This window comes from Patiria miniata, unplaced genomic scaffold (assembly GCF_015706575.1).
Source record: "Patiria miniata isolate m_02_andy unplaced genomic scaffold, ASM1570657v1 HiC_scaffold_3, whole genome shotgun sequence".
In the NCBI taxonomy this organism is placed as follows: Eukaryota; Metazoa; Echinodermata; class Asteroidea; order Valvatida; family Asterinidae; genus Patiria; species Patiria miniata.
This window is the reverse complement of record NW_024037069.1, coordinates 41,089,158-41,104,871: the sequence shown is the minus strand read 5'-3', so window position 1 is coordinate 41,104,871 and position 15,714 is coordinate 41,089,158. Positions and strand designations below refer to the sequence as shown.

The following is a 15,714-nucleotide window of genomic DNA, read 5'->3' as shown; positions in this document are numbered from 1 at the left end:
TTACCTTTTTACCGAAAGAGGGCGCTACATAACATAGACGGTAGGAAAATACAAAATGGCGCTCCCCTGCGAACAATTTGTTGTTGAGATCGTCTGTAAATTCTTGCTGCATACTTCAATAATGCGGAATTTCGGATGACATTTGACATATTTTCGTCCCGTATAACTGAACAGCTTAGCAATTGTTAGTTTCTAAAAGAAATCGAGCGTATCCATTGATTAGAAATGCGGCGTTGAAATTGGGATTAAAATGCATTCAAAATCAAGTTATTGCGTCGTCTGCTCGAGATTCGTGGTTTGTTTATGGGTCGTGGCGGCGTCACAGACGGACGCCCGTGTCGCAGTCCGTGATCATTTTGATGGAAAGGGATTGCCTGCTGGAATTGTAGAACAACTACGATCAATAGGTGAGTAAAGGACGTTTCAACTATGAGGTCTCCTTTCCTTTTCCTCTCTCGAGGTTTTGTGGGGTTTTTTTGGGGGGGGGGGGGCAACCGGCATGGGAGGAGGCTCAGATTGTTAAATCATTACCATGTGATTTTAATATATATATATATATATATATATGTGTGTATGTTATGATTGTATTATCATGATTTCAATTGTTTTCCCCTACATCATTGACACAGACAATGAAGACTTTGGAGAAGACTCCTGTAAAATCGTCCCCAAGGATGTACAATTAACAAGACATTCCTCAAGAAGTGGATTCCACAGGTATTTTATTTTGGCTATAAATTTTAATTGATGCTTGCAGTTGCAGCACAGAGTGTATTTTTGACATAAAAGTATGTAATTCATGAGAATGTTTAATTATGCTGACATTTGTGTTTTGTGAAATCATAAGATATATGCACTGAATTTGCAACAAAAAGATTTGTTAAATCAAAATGGAACCCCAAAAAAGTATATTTTAATTCACAAAAAGTTACTTTTTTTTTGTAGATTGAAGAGATTATTCATTTTTATTTTCTACTACATGTATATTCATTTCAGGGATATCCATACCTCAGTGAGTGTGCTGCTCGATCAATCCCATCACTGCACATCTTGCCATCTTCTCTTGATTGAGAGGCTTCCTGGCGGCCTGTATGTCGACCTTTACCAATCAGCTGCAGCAGTTGACTTTGGAGGACCTCAGGTACAGATACTGAGATAGGGATCAAGTACAGAGAATAGCTGAAATATCTCTGTTGTGGACAAAATGTCTGAAAAGTGAATAATGGGTATTTACGCTTCAAACAGCTAGATCTTTTTTGTTCCGGACAAAATGTCTGAAATGTGAACAGTGGAGTAAACATCATCGATCATCACCATTTCAGATATACTGAGAAACTGAAAATGGTGAAAATATCTGAAACATAAATCCCCATTTATCATAACTTTTCAGACATTTTGCTCAAAACAGAAATATTTCAGATACTCTTGGCTCATAATGAATGAAAGCGTGCCCAGTTTGGTCAAAAAAAGACTGGACAGTTAAGTAGAGGAGACTGTCTCAAGTAAAATTGGTTTAACAAGCGACAACTCTTTCAATTTTGTTGGGCAAAAGCATGGGGTTCCTAATTTTCAACATTTTACACTTGTCATGATTCTGAAAAAAATACCCTTTAATTCTTTCAATTTGTAGGTTGATCATGAGTGACATTTAAATGAGATGAACAAGTGTTGTATAGAACATACTGAATTAATTAGAGTTTTTTTCCCCATTTTAATATGATCAGATTCTTGCATTTGAAGAAATTGATCTGGAGAAACCAGCCTACCTCTCTGCTGGACACACCATTCTTGTCTATCCCTCCAGCTCACCCCAAATAATACCTCAGGGACGTGAGGTGGTGGTGAATTTCACCACTGAGATGCCGATCCATCTGAGATATCACAGACCGTCTGCGGAGCCAGATGCGCACTCGGCCCACGTTTCACTGCCGTCACCTTATGCATTGATTAGGTGCACAGGTACATGCATTTTATTGGGGACACAATAGTTTTTTTTTCTTTGCTGACTGTAAAACGTGGATGGTTGAATTCAGATTTAAGTCATCACATTCTGGGCAAAAAAGAAAAAGTTGAACAAATAAAATAATAAACAAACACTAAAAGGAAATTCCTTTAAAAACATGAAAAAATGAAAGGAAAGAATGTTGCAACCTGACTCCCCTTTTTCTTCATATCAGTCATTGCAAAAATGATGACAAGACATGAATCTGGGACTGAGAAACATTTCCAATTTTGTTAGGAAATACTTAGAAAATTGTGTTGACTCTCCATAGACTTTGTACACAACCGCTGAAGTGGCGTCAGGTTGCAACATTTTTTCCAAATGAAATGTGTCAACCACAGCTTTGCCAAATAATTCCATGTAGGTGGTGTACATTCGATTGAATCAACAACAAAAATGTTACAGATTAAGCTGGTAAAACGTAGCTTAGAGAGTTTTTAAAAAGTAACTGACATATTTCGAATTATTTTTGAGTTGAACAAAGAAATTCTCAACTAAAAAAAAATTACGTCAGTTTCTCTTTTTGGTTTATTTTAAAATATAAAGTTTCATTGAAATATTTGGGTACAATTTCATGAAATGAAAATCCCACTCAAATACAAATGCTGTTTGTTTGTATTGTACATTTATTTGTTGACTTTCATCAGAGTTTGCATAGTTTAAATACAGTGAAATCTCGATGAGTCAAACACTGATAACTCAAAACAACTGTTAAATCAAACAAAGAATCAATTGCCTTCATGATCTGTACAACCCTACTTAACTCAAAACTCTGCTTAAGTCAAATTTTGAACCTGTTTCCTTGAGATTTGACTTCTCAAGATTTCACTGTAATACAAATTTACATGACAAGTGCATCTGACATTACAATTAAAAAAAAGGGAAGATAATTCTAGTTGCCAACAAATTAATGTACAAATAAAAAATTTTATCACAGGGGCTTCACATATTGGAACACAAACAACGGCTGATGATGACGCAGATGGTTTACCGGTGTACAAAGCCCCATGCAGTGGAACAAGCAACACCAACTGTCTATGGAGGCTATTACCACAGAGTCCCAGGGTGAGTTTTCTTTAAGTGTTCTGAGTAGGTCATGATGGGGTAACGGTGCTATCCACACCTGCCCTGGTCACCGTTTGCTTTGTATCATGCAATCCCCAATCCAAACTGAAGATTTTTTTCAATAGTATTTCAATTTCAAAGTGGGTCACTATAAATATGAAAAAAAAAAATGACAAAGTCACTGTGACCAAATGCATCATATTTACGATTTATGTCCAGTCTCAAGTCAATTCACAAGCTATTCAAATTAACTGCAACAAATGCATTCCTATCCCCCAATACTTATGACCTTCCATACTTTGTTCACTACAACCATGCAAAGCTACAAGTCTCACTAATGACCTTGCTTTTGATTGACTTGTGGTTGGACTTGTGATAGATTGATTAGATTTTTATTTTTGCCCAACAGGAGAATCATGAGCTGCATTTTCAAGTTCCCGTTGGGCAGCAGAGTCACACGTTACTTGTCACCGTGGTAACAATACTGGCCACCATCGCAGGAACTTTGGCAGTGCTCGTAACAATGTTCAGAAGCTCCACAAAGGCTAAACCGGACTGAGCCACAGATGAACCGGACAGGCAAACAATGTGGAGTTGATAAACACAGACACCTGCCAAGCTCAGAAACTAATTTCCTTTGCACAAACTGGTTACCACCTGAGAATTGCTAGCTACATGTACATGTATGCGTGCTGATTGGGACTTGTAACAAAAATGTACTGAGCAAGATTTTCCGCTTGAAAAGTGGCCCAGATCAATCTGGCATGACTCACTTAATAATTCAGGAATGTTTGAACATTTTAAGAGAAGGCAAAATTTAAGTACAAATTCAAGTCTATTATGAAAACAAAACTGATTCAAAGAAATTTACCTTTGTCATCCTATTATATTACCCACTCCCTTTGCAAAGTTAGGTCTCATTAAACCAGTGACATACAATGTAACATGTGAATGACATGATAATTGGTGTCATTAGTGCAGAAACAAAACTTCATTAGATGCAACACAGTTAAATTAATTAATCCTCAGTTATGAAATATCAAATTCATCAAACAGGTCAAAAGAATAAACAAAATTTCAAACTGAAAACTGTGTGAATTCACACCAAAAAGTCCTGCACTGCCCTGGAAGCACAAATATGTTGAAAGTGTAGTTAGGATTTTCAGATTAAATTTCAGGGATTTGGTATGAAATGGAGTGAAGTTTAATCCACTCGATATTGGAGCATGTGTAACAGACTTCCTCGGCTGTTATTCAAATCGAGACCCAGGCAGATACCAAAAATAGGCTGATTATAGAAATCTGGGGTTCAAGAAACTTCCAGTAATGCTGTGTTGCTCTGTTACCCGCCTGTACCAGTGCTGTGCAATCATGTAGAATGCCATGGTCCAGTGGTTACGGTTTTTGACTCGTGTGTGATGGTGCGTGGGTTCGAAACCCTGCCAGGAACATGGCGTTTGTGCCCTTGGGCAAGACACTCAACTGCAATTGCCTCTCTCCACCCAGGAGTATAAATGGGTACCTGTGAGGGTAGAGGACCAAACGTGCGCTGATATCGGCTGCCGCATGGTCTTGTGGCCTGATGGACTGGCAAATAATTATAAAGCGCTTTGAGATTGTTGATACGATGGAAAGCGCTATGAGCATTACAATTTATTATTTATGTATATTAACATGCTCCCAATTTTAATTTCTTTCTTCACTTCTCCAGTCTGACAGGCATCCTGCTGGTTTTTCATAGAGTGGCTTATTTCCAAAAAGTATACGGATCTGCAACTGAATTATGACAGAAAATTACAATTAAAATGGCTGATATTTGTATAAATATGGCATCAAATGAAATCTTGTCATCTTACTCGTGTATTGCTTATTACCTTTATCATCCGAAGTTCTCAAGTCTAACAATTTGTTATGTCAGTCCCCATTTTAGTTTTCTGATTTTGAAATAAAAAAAAAAAAACATTTAAATGTGTGGACTTCAGGAAACAAGGCCCCCCCCCTTCCACTGAGGTGGTTGAAATGAGAGAGCCATTATTTTTGGAGGTCCGCAGTGAAAAGTGCATACAACCTGGTTAAGTGTCCCTTTTTAATGTCCTCAAAATACATGTACACGGTATATCATCTGTAATTTATTAGAGTCCATACTAGAGTGCCGTGTGCTTTTGATATAATACCAAAAAAAACCTGGCAGTACTTATAGAAACTTGTGCTTTATATCAGTATAGTTCTTGAACAGTTGCACAGATGCTACATAATTGTTGTGAACAATTCAATTTTAAGAATACAGATGCTGTTCACTGAGGTAGTAAATTAATGGATTAAAACCATAGTGATCCCCAACCAGCCTAACTCTACCACAAGGGTTTGGTGGGGTCACAATTGTTTAATGCAGTTTAATAGCACAGGGTGCTGGAATTTGCAAGGATGAAGAGGGTTCCTTGATCATCCTAAGCTAGGGAGTTAGGTTGAAGTATCAGTAAAGTTGATGGGGCGAAAATATTTTACCCTTGGAACCACTCCTCAAAATGCTGTGAAAAAAGTAAAATTGAAGGATATAAATGAATTATGTATGCTAAAAATAACCTTACATTAGGGCAATTATTTACCACACAAATTCTGCATATTCCCCCTTCTTCACATTTGGTTAATAATACTTGACCCTAACCTTCCTAAATTCTCCAAAAGCAACAGGGCGATTTTGGAGGATTGAGGCTGAATGACAAAAAAGTCACTGTGTCGGTTTGATTTTGGAGGTTGCATTGTGGTTAAGGTCTTAGGCTGTACCCTGCATTGTTTACGTTCAGCCATGCATAATTGCGTCCTACATAATACTGGATACCATCGACACTGCTTCTGGATATCTTTGGCACTGCCTCAACATATTAGCAGCCATGGGCGTCGCCAGGATTTTTTCTAGAGGGGGACAAAAAATTTTTTTGCCAAACAATGCTTGTATTTCTCAACACATTCTCGATTTATCAGTTTTAGAGGGGGGCAGTGACATTTTGCCCCCCCCCCCCCAACTCAATAAATTTACACCACTTTGTCTTCGCGCCTCTTTTTCTTTTCTTTTTTTTCTTTTCTTTTTCTTCCTTTTTTTGTTGTTGGCTTTTCCAGGGGGGGGGGGGGGGCAAGTGCCCCCCCTTGCCCCCCCCCCTCGCGACGCCCATGTTAGCAGCGATTGTTGGAGGATTTGGAAGGATTGAGGCAGTGGTCACTCCTCCATTGAACAAATTCAAGAAATAACGGGTAATTTTGGAGGACAGAGGCCAAATCAAATGTTTACATGATGGCAATTGGAGGAGTTTTTGTAGGACTGAGGATCATGCTTCTTAGCCAAAAGGGCCTACATGTAGGCAGTTACAGTTGTTTTACCACCGCATGTGGAACCACTTTGCCTTATTCAAGGGACTAGTCATGCTACTTGTAGCTACACTGCTTGATCCAGGCCATCTCTGACAGCTGTCCACAGTTCAGATTTAAAGAGTGCCTCTTGCATTAGTCTTTCAAGCTCATCATTGTAAAGACTTCCAGGGAATTGCTCCTCCATGGAATGACTCATACTGCATTGATCCAACACATCCACTTCATGGAAGCTCTCAATGGCGTGAGCGTCGAGAAATGACTCATCGAGTTGCACCGGCTGGACTCTCGTGTGACTCTGTTCATGTGCGTCCAGGTCCGTCCGGTTCTGGAATCTCGCCTTGCAGGTGTCGCAGGAGAGGTTAGTCTCCTTGGCGTGGATGGTGACATGGTTTTGAAGATTGATTTTCTGGGCGAAGCTCTTCCCGCAGGCATGGCAGAGGAAGGGCTTCTCGTTGGCGTGGAGCTTGCGGTGTTGCTTGACGGCACTCTTCTGAGTGAACGTCTTGTCGCAGAGGTCACAGGCGTACGGTTTCTCCTTAGTGTGGACGCGACTGTGGGCAAGAAGCTTGCTCTTGCTTACGAATGCCTTGTCGCAGGAGTCACAAGCAAAAGGTTTGGTGTTTCCGTGGAGTAGCTGGTGGCCTCGGAGACGGTCCGCATCCTTAAACGTCTTGCTGCACTCCCCGCATGTGTAGGCATTGGCATGGACCTGTTTGTGCTTCTTAAGGTTCCCCCCATTGCGGAACCGCGCACCGCACGTCTCGCACACAAAGGGTGCTTCCTGGGTGTGCTGCAGGCTGTGGGTCCTCAGGTTCCCAATTTGCGCAAAGGTCCGTCCGCAATAGTCGCACAGGTAAGGCTTTTCATTGGTGTGGGTTCTCTGGTGTTGCTGAAGCCCGGATTGCTGACTGAAGTCCTTTGAGCACACATCGCAGGTAAACCGCCTCTCTTTCTTGTGGCCCTTTCTGTGGACCTTCATGTGCAATTTAAGTTCACGCTTTGATGGCAAAACTTGTTCACAGTCCTGACACTCATATGTTGCCATTACCCTCTGTTGCAGCCTCAGCCTCAGCCTCGGGTCCGATCAAGAAAGTTCTTTAGGTAGGCTGCATCGACGTTGTTCACAGTTGACATTCAGGTAAACGATGGATGAATAGGAGTTCAATTCGTGGAAAGGCAGTCTACATTACACATTAAAATAACATCTAAATTATCATAAAACTGCAAGACAAATTCTTTAAAATTGGGTGTCTTCTTTCGGTCATACTAAACAGCGTCAACACACTCCAAAGCGTCAACACGGCGTCAACACAGCGTCAACACAGCGTCAACACATCCAAAATGCATTAAAAGTGACAAAAGCAGTATGTAGCCCATATAGTTTGGAAAGAAACAAGATTTTGGCTTAAAATCAATAGGTTAAACGTCTGAAAATTGCGATTTTCAGTTCAAGAAAATTGGCTCTCCGTGCCGCTCCGTGATCGGCTGCCATGTTGCCTCAGTGGCAGCGCGGACCATACCATTATGCTGAAGGGTGATAGCGTTGTACAATAAACCTCAGTCCCTCACAGATCAGAGTGCACTGGTGTCCCTCTCTGCAGCAAGACGCCCTCTGTTGTTTATGACAAGATTACTTGCACACCCCTACTTGAAATGGTGTAGTCCAAGCTTTGTGCGAAGTCAAAATGGTGGACAACGGCCGTGCAAGTGAAGGGTCATTTTTTTCGCGTGAAAATACTATATTTCTAACAACAAAATGGAAACTCAATCCAATGAAAATTCTCTTTTATTCGATGCTTTACAATTATATACCTTTTCTGTTAATTCAGAATGTGTTTTGGATGTGTTGACGGTGTGTTGACGCTTCTGTCATGTGTTGACGTTGTGTTGACGCTGTGTTGACGCTTTTTAGTGCGACCCTCTTCTTTAGTTATAAAACCAACACTGTGTCTTATGCAATCTCTCTGCAATCAGTTATTGAAATATGGCGCCCTCTAGTGGCGCACTTCGGTCTGTACTATAGGGTGACCGTATTAGCCAAATTTCGGCTAAATTTGACAGAATTTTTCGAGGGAAAAAAAAAGAGTTTGACAGAAAATTTAGCAGAATGGATTTTTTAAGCAGATTTCTAGCAGAATTGGAGAAGAAAAAAAATGTCACGCGCCACCCAACGCCACTTTTTCTTCATCATCTCAATGAAGGTCAGTTTTATGACTTTTGTTTTGTTGAAGAACATTTGAAAACACCTGCATGTGGAGACTGAGTATAAGTCTATTTCGTGTAATAGTAGGTGATTCAGCAGATTTTTGAAGCGCATCTAGCAGAATTTTGCCATTACCTTACGGTCACCCTGCCTTCGCGTTTAATTCTTTACAAATTTTCAAAATGGACGGCGTCGAGAGCACCGTTGAGAACGTGGAGGTGGTCACGACGATCGAAACGACCACCGAAATCGAAAATAATAGCTGTGTAGACTACGAGGAATATACCGCATTCTGCGACGCCGCATTTCCCCAGATTCGAAGGACAAGCAGCAAGACCATCAGGAGGGCGAAGGGAGAAAAAATCATCCAATGCCTGAGAGGGTTGCTCGACAAAAACGACAAGGCGCTGCCGAACCTCAACTACTGGGTCCGTAGCAAGGAGCTGGAGCTGCGACAGTTCCCGGAGCTCGGCCTGAAGGATGTGCTGTGCGTGCCGAGCCAGACAGTGCAGGTACGACGGTGCTGTTGCGCTCAATAAAGCAATAATCACGATGATATGATGGGAAAGGATTACTAGTAGTATAATTATGTTCATAAATTACACTTACCTGCTTACACTACAGTTCCATGCCAAATTATTCATTTTTCCCATTAATTTTTATTCATTTGCTTTAGATATTTTATTTATTCTTTTTCTATATATTTTGTTTTTGAAGATTAAACTTTTGCAGTGACCATCATACTAGTTAGAGGAAATGTTTTAAAAGTGGCTTAACTAAAGCCTTAAGAAATTAGAATCATATGCATTTTCTAACCTCTCTACAAACATGACAAATTGTACCTATACCAATATATCTTGATCGTGTTGATCTTGGGTTGGTGTTATTTGGAGTAAAATTGGACCCAACAAATTGCTTTTTAAGCATTTTCAAACAACTGTATGCTAAGATATTTCATTTTATTTTGAAAAGTGTGGAAGTTGTTCCTTGCCCAGTCTGGTGGATTGTGTAGCACTTAATAATAATAGGCCTAGGTCTGTAAAGGAGGCACGATTACAAATCTTAGCAAAGTGTTCTTTCTAACAAAATTTGAAGTACATGTATTTCTTAGACCAGAAATTATGTTTGCAAAAACTGTCCACTTAGGTCTCGGAGAAAAGAGTGTGTTCAGGTGTTAGCGGTTAGTGTTACTCATTCTGTAATCTTACCTGCAAAAGGAATTGACAAAATTCAAAATAAACAATACTGGTTCTTACTTGTAGAAGTGTGGCTTAGAAGAGCCAAAACTGCCCAGAAATCTGTCCTTTTTCAGTTTCTGAACGAACCATCCAAACAATTTTTTTCCAACTTTACAATTCAACGAACGTAATTTTCATCCTCCCGTTATTTGTCTGTAAATTTACAAACTTGTAGTAAAATCTCGATAAGTCAAACTCTGATAACTCATAACAACTGTTAAGTCAAACAAAGAATCCATTGCCTTCAGTAGTATTACAATGAAATACAACCCTGCTTAACTCAAAACTCTGCTTAAGTCAAATTTTGAACCTGCTCCCTTGAGGTTTGACTATATCAAGATGTCACTGTAGTTGACATAGCTGGTCAACCTTGGTCTGACCAATAACAAATCAGGCAGACTAGTTTGATAACACATAGCTAACCATTTCTCATCTTTTTCTTTCAGTTTGAAAGCCTCGATTGTGGAGAGGATGGAGTATTTGGAGAGTGGCGGTGTGTGGCCTATGTTGAGGACTTCCACACCCTCCTGGTGAAAATACACACCGAAACCCTCAACCACAGTGGGGGCTACAAAAAGCTGCTGAAAGAGGTACATGGGGAATGAACTATAAATCCTCCCCTTTGCCTCTGCATGTATCCCAAACTGGGACCTGGAGTGCTCTGAAACGTGCAAAACTAAACTAGGCCAACTTAACTCACTCTTTAGCCAGAAAATTTCTCCAAAAATTACACTGGGGCAAAGAAAAGGTCCTCAGTATTTCACCAACCAAGTTTGCAGACTCAATTCAATTTTTAAAGGAGACTTTCTTCAATATTTTGCACATAAGAGGGAAGTCAAGTGATTTCAAAATGGGGCTAAGTACTAGACTGGTACATGTCCAACCATGGTCTAACTACATGTACTTGAATAGACTGACCTCTTCATTCAGTGTCATTAGTCTGGTGGCTTGACTATGGAGAAATGTGTAGTAAATTGAGACTAGTTCCTGGTTCATGCCTCATGTTTCTTTTGGCACAATTGATTGATGCAGCACTGAAGCAGTGTTGGACTGGCTATTTTCTTGTATTGCAGGTTTTCAGTACCTTAAGGTTTGGGACTCTCATACACAGTAACGAGACTTACGAGAGTCTCAATTTTTCGGACTACATGTATCCATAACCCAAAGTTCCTTAACTCTACCCCCTTCTCTGGCTGTTTTTTTTTTTTTTCGTGAGCAACATCTTAGTGCTTTGCAGGTTTTTAAATCATGAAATTGGCCTCAAGTCCCCATTCAGGTGTCTGTAATTTGCAGTGGAAATAATAAGCACAGGTGAGACAACTCCACCTTGAGTGCCAGCAAAAAAAATAATGTTAAGACACCCAAATTTCATCATAACTTTTTTTGATTTTTAGTTAATAACAAAATTGCTTAAACGTCCACGTGGTTATCGCTTTCAGATTGGGAAGAACTACGCCTTCCTTCCCCGCAGTGCAGTGCAGAAATTTGTCAACATGTGCAGCACCTGGGCGAGGATTAAAACAGAGCCCAGGGCCAGGGTGGGAAGTCCAAAGCAACTTGTAGCTTCCCCGGGGAGCAGAGGAAAGAGAAAGGTATGAAACTAAGGCCTTGTCCGAATCATGTGGCTGCGGCCGGGAATAACACGCACACCTATGGAAGCCACTGGCTAGCCGCTGAAGCCACTTCCCATAGACTCGTGTGTTATTTCCAGCCGTAGCCAAGAAAATAATGCTAAGCAAATTTGTGTGCTACATGTAAGTGAAGGATTAGCAGAGAACCAGTTCAGGCGTAAATCTTGCATGACATTTGGCTGGTAATCCAATTGTGCTTAGCAAATATTTTCAATGCTTTGTAGCAAATGCCTTTAGTAAGCAGATCCATGAAATCACTGAGCACTTTCTTCTCTTACTTTGAGATTGCATTAATGAAAACACAAGAATTCTGTTTTTTTGGTTAGTACAAACTTGAAATAGAGAATATTTTCCAGGCTCCACACCAAAAAAAAATGGCAGTGTGAAGAGAATTTTTCTATAGCAGGGAATTTAAAAGATGTTAATTCTGAGGAAAAAATGCAACAGCTCCAGGGGTAATATTACTAAATGACATCTTTCTTTATTCCAAATCAGTTTAAACCCAAAAAACCCAAAAGGTAAATAAATGATAATGCACACATTTAGTAAACATTAAGTTACACAGGAGTCCGAAACTTTGCCACATTAGTTTGTTGTTAGTAACTATTTTTTCCCCACTGTCACAAAAAATCCCCCAGAAATCCAAGGCTAACAGAGATTACAGGTCCTACTCTTCCACCTCCATGGCCCTTGCTTATCGTGCTATCAAGGAAGAAGGGGAATCAGTCAGAGGGGCTGCTCGGAAATTTGGCCTGCCGGAGTCGACCATCAGATCAAGGTTGAGCAAGAACATGGGGCCAGAGGGTGCCCGGTCTGGGCCGGATCCTGTACTCAGCTTAGATGAAGAGACCCATCTGGTCGAGCATCTGAAAAGGATGGTGGACTGTGGGTACGGGCTCGGTAGGACGGAGGTGCTGAATGTGGCAAATGCCTACGCCGTCGGCCTCAAGAAGCGGGACAAGGACCACTTGCTGTCCAAAAGGTGGTATGGCTTGTTCATACAGCGATGGCCCGGTCTGAACGTCATCACTTATCCCGGGAGTCTGGATACACAGAGAACCAGGGCAAGCTCTCAGGACGCCATCTCCAACTACTACACAGAACTGCAACAGCTGATGAGCACGCATGACCTGATGGATGACCCCGAGCGCATCTTCATGCTCAATGAGAAGAGTGTCAAGGTCTGTGAGGTAGAAGCTGGGTCGGACGTCCAGCTGGCCGTGACCGTCATCGGCTGTGGAGACGCCTCAGGTTGCCAGATTCCACCCTACTTTGTATATCCAGGCCACAGGATGAGCCACCAGCTCCTGAAGGGAAGCACGCCAGGTGCCAGTGGCAATGTCAGCGAGTCCGGTTGGTCCAGCACGGACATCTACAAGGATTACCTGCTGAACCACTTTGGGAAGTACGGTCAAGGAAGTGATGCAGAGAAGCCCTGCCTGATTCTCTACGATGGCCACAGGGCGAGCATCTCGCTGTCGCTGGTCAGCTGGGCAAGGCAACATAACATGATACTCTTCATTCTTCCAGCCCACATGAGCCACACTTTGCAGCCTGGTGATCTTGGATGCTTCGGGCCTTTCGAGCACCTCTACAACCATGAGTGTCACAGATACATGCAGGACAACAGCTGCACTGGCATTGACAAGAACTCAGTCTGCGAACTCGTCTGCAAGACGTACACCGTGGCACTCTCAGCTAGTAATCTCCAGGCGTCTTTTAAGAAGGCAGGGATCTATCCCCTGGACCCGTCGGTTATCGACAAGACCATCTTCCCTCCTGTCAAGGATCTGAAAAGATCATCTCGTAAGCGGGCTCGGAGTTCCCTGCGCCAGGCCGGAAGCGGTGAGGAAACATCAAGTGAAGAGGATCAGCTGCTGGACCTCATGGGACAAGGACAGTATGTTGAGATCGAAGAGGAAGGCCTCATCCACAAGCTCAAGTCGGCAAAGAAGAGAAAATGTCTCTGCTTCCTTGTTTCTGGAAAGGCCATCACCGATGAAGCCATTCTTCAGAAGCTCCAGGACTCTGGGACCAAGAAAGGTAGACGATCTCTGATGAAGTTCACATCGCAGCTGACAAAGTCAAGGAAGAAGGCAAAGAAGCAACGGCCCAAAAGCAAGTCCAAGTCAACATCCTCGGAGCAACCTGATGCTTCAAGTCAGCAGAATCTCGGAGATTCATCGGATGCATCGTCCTCAGATGAATCGGATGACTTAGCGGAAGCAGATTCTGTGGTGGGCATACTTCACATCCTACAGTGAATTACAATAAGTAGGCAATTCGGCAAGTGATGTGTCTTAAGCATCTGATTAAGGAAAGTGCTTTGATAGTGACTGTAATACCAACTGTTCTTTGGATCCTTTTGAATCCCATCCATTTCATAGCATTTCTTGGCCTCCTGTTTGATATTGAGTTATAATACGTTCAAATGTACATACGTAGTTAAAAAAAAGTACTACTTTTTGCATACATGCACTTGTATCAACATAGGCAAAAATCAGTAATGTTAACCATTTGATGCACAAGACAATCACTAGTGACCGCCCCCCCCCAAAAAAAAATCATCTGTGCCACTTATTCAAATAATCTGTGCATCGATGGGTTAAATGGCTAAAATTAATTTTGTTCAGATGAATACACTGTATAAAAGTTTGTAGTAATATTAATACATGTAACACAAATTTAAATGTGCTCTTCGTTCAAAATTACGAGGAAAGCTTACAAAAATACCAGAAATCCTGTCTTCACATTTTGACAAAGTGAGAATCACACTGTGGACAGGTATGAGTGCGCCAAACCAGTCATTCAGTTCCGGTCATGGAGTTTGTACTTCATTTAATACAGGGATTGTCATTATACAGTCGAACCCTGATAAGAGCACTGTTAATACAACATCCTGCTTATAACAAGCAAAATGTTAGGCCCCAAGTCTTAGTTTTCCTTTGTTTTCCGTTACTGTTAATAAAAGGTACCTGTTATAACAAGGTAATTTGTCAAGTCCCAAGGACCTTGTTATAAAGGTGTTTGACTGTACATGTATACTGAAGCTCTGAACTGGCGTACGCTTGTAAAAAAAGAATAACCGGTAAGAGCAAGACACCTAATGTTGCTTCTCTTCTGTTGATCTCTTTTGAGTTGTTTAGAATTGTGAATAAAGTGTTTTGGGGTATTTGTTTCAAATGAAAAGCAGTTGTGGAAGTTTTCTTCTCTTTGTGAATCTAAGCAGAACTTTGATTTATATAGAGTCCTGACAATTTTGCCGGGGGGGGGGGGGGGGGTTTAGAAGAAACGGTCAAATAATTTGAGGTCATCAGCTACAGATTGTCATCTGAAATGTTATCTCGGCATAGAGTCGTACTGCAAAAAAAAAGAGTCATACACCTCAAAGCCTAGATGAAACTATGTATAGGGTCAGTTCTTGAAACACAACTCGAGCAAAATCAACCAGAAACATGGTTTCAGTGAGACGCCATTTATTTCCTTAATAAATACAAAGTGTTGTTACTTTTTGTAAATTTACAATGTATTTGTACTCGAACTACATGTATTACCAAACCACTGTACATGCCAAACAAAGACACCAGCCTATGGTAGTAGCTATTTTATGACTGAAAGGGAGAACATTTGTTTAAAAAGGGGTGTCGAACCTCCCCCCCCCCCCCCAAAAAAAGGCTCTTAATTACAGTACCTTTCCTTCAAACAATTTAGGTTCAAGAATTTAGTATTTATGAACATCTTAAGTTTGTCTTGCTGTTGCAGATACCAGAACTACTCCCTGATTTGCAGAAGCAACATTACATATTTCACACGCTCAAAGTGATTATTTTTTTTACAATTACTGCAAACATGCAGTGTCATTTTACAACATTTTGTGTCTGGTAGATGTAAATGTTAATACATGTACATCTGCATATTTTCATTCTTCTCTGTGGTCATTTAACAAACATTCATAAATACCTCAGACAGTTTAGCCATTCCTATTGGTCGAGAGCCCGTCACGTGGCCGGTATTAAACGGATGATAAAGACATGGCTAGCTGGTCTTAAACACTTTTCCAGTGTCGCAATAAAATGTGGACTCCTAAAAATCCAGTGCCTCTTATCGTTTCATTGGTTGAACGTTCACAATCCTCACGTAGGCATGCGCAACACTACCAGGGAGTTAGAATTTTATAGTTCTAAATTCAAAACGCAACGCACCAGGTGC

The 15,714-nt window shown here is 41.1% G+C and overlaps 3 protein-coding genes across 4 annotated transcripts; 2 read left to right on the top strand and 1 right to left on the bottom strand.

Moving 5' to 3' along the window:
• Nucleotides 1–30: 30 nt before the first annotated feature.
• LOC119738427 (phosphatidylinositol-glycan biosynthesis class X protein-like) lies at nucleotides 31–4,517 on the top strand. 2 transcript variants are annotated; one of them, XM_038213324.1, is made up of 6 exons: nucleotides 31–407; nucleotides 630–717; nucleotides 997–1,141; nucleotides 1,725–1,959; nucleotides 2,940–3,067; nucleotides 3,477–4,517. In XM_038213324.1, exons 1-6 carry the CDS (start codon nucleotides 251–253, stop codon nucleotides 3,624–3,626), a joined length of 903 nt encoding a protein of 300 aa, XP_038069252.1. In that variant the 5' UTR covers nucleotides 31–250; the 3' UTR covers nucleotides 3,627–4,517. The 2 variants fall into 2 exon arrangements, with proteins under 2 accessions (XP_038069252.1, XP_038069253.1); XM_038213325.1 differs by having other exon boundaries at nucleotides 50–184.
• A 1,708-nt stretch (nucleotides 4,518–6,225) lies between these two features.
• LOC119738777 (zinc finger protein 239-like) lies at nucleotides 6,226–7,690 on the bottom strand. The gene has a single exon (XM_038213737.1). The coding sequence runs from the start codon at nucleotides 7,476–7,478 to the stop codon at nucleotides 6,498–6,500; it is 981 nt and encodes a 326-aa protein (XP_038069665.1). The 5' UTR covers nucleotides 7,479–7,690; the 3' UTR covers nucleotides 6,226–6,497.
• A 962-nt stretch (nucleotides 7,691–8,652) lies between these two features.
• On the top strand, nucleotides 8,653–14,731 carry LOC119738774. Its single transcript, XM_038213730.1, has 4 exons — nucleotides 8,653–9,148; nucleotides 10,321–10,464; nucleotides 11,314–11,466; nucleotides 12,144–14,731. The coding sequence occupies exons 1-4, from the start codon at nucleotides 8,819–8,821 to the stop codon at nucleotides 13,767–13,769; spliced, it is 2,253 nt and encodes a 750-aa protein (XP_038069658.1). The 5' UTR covers nucleotides 8,653–8,818; the 3' UTR covers nucleotides 13,770–14,731.
• The last annotated feature ends 983 nt before the right edge of the window (nucleotides 14,732–15,714 follow it).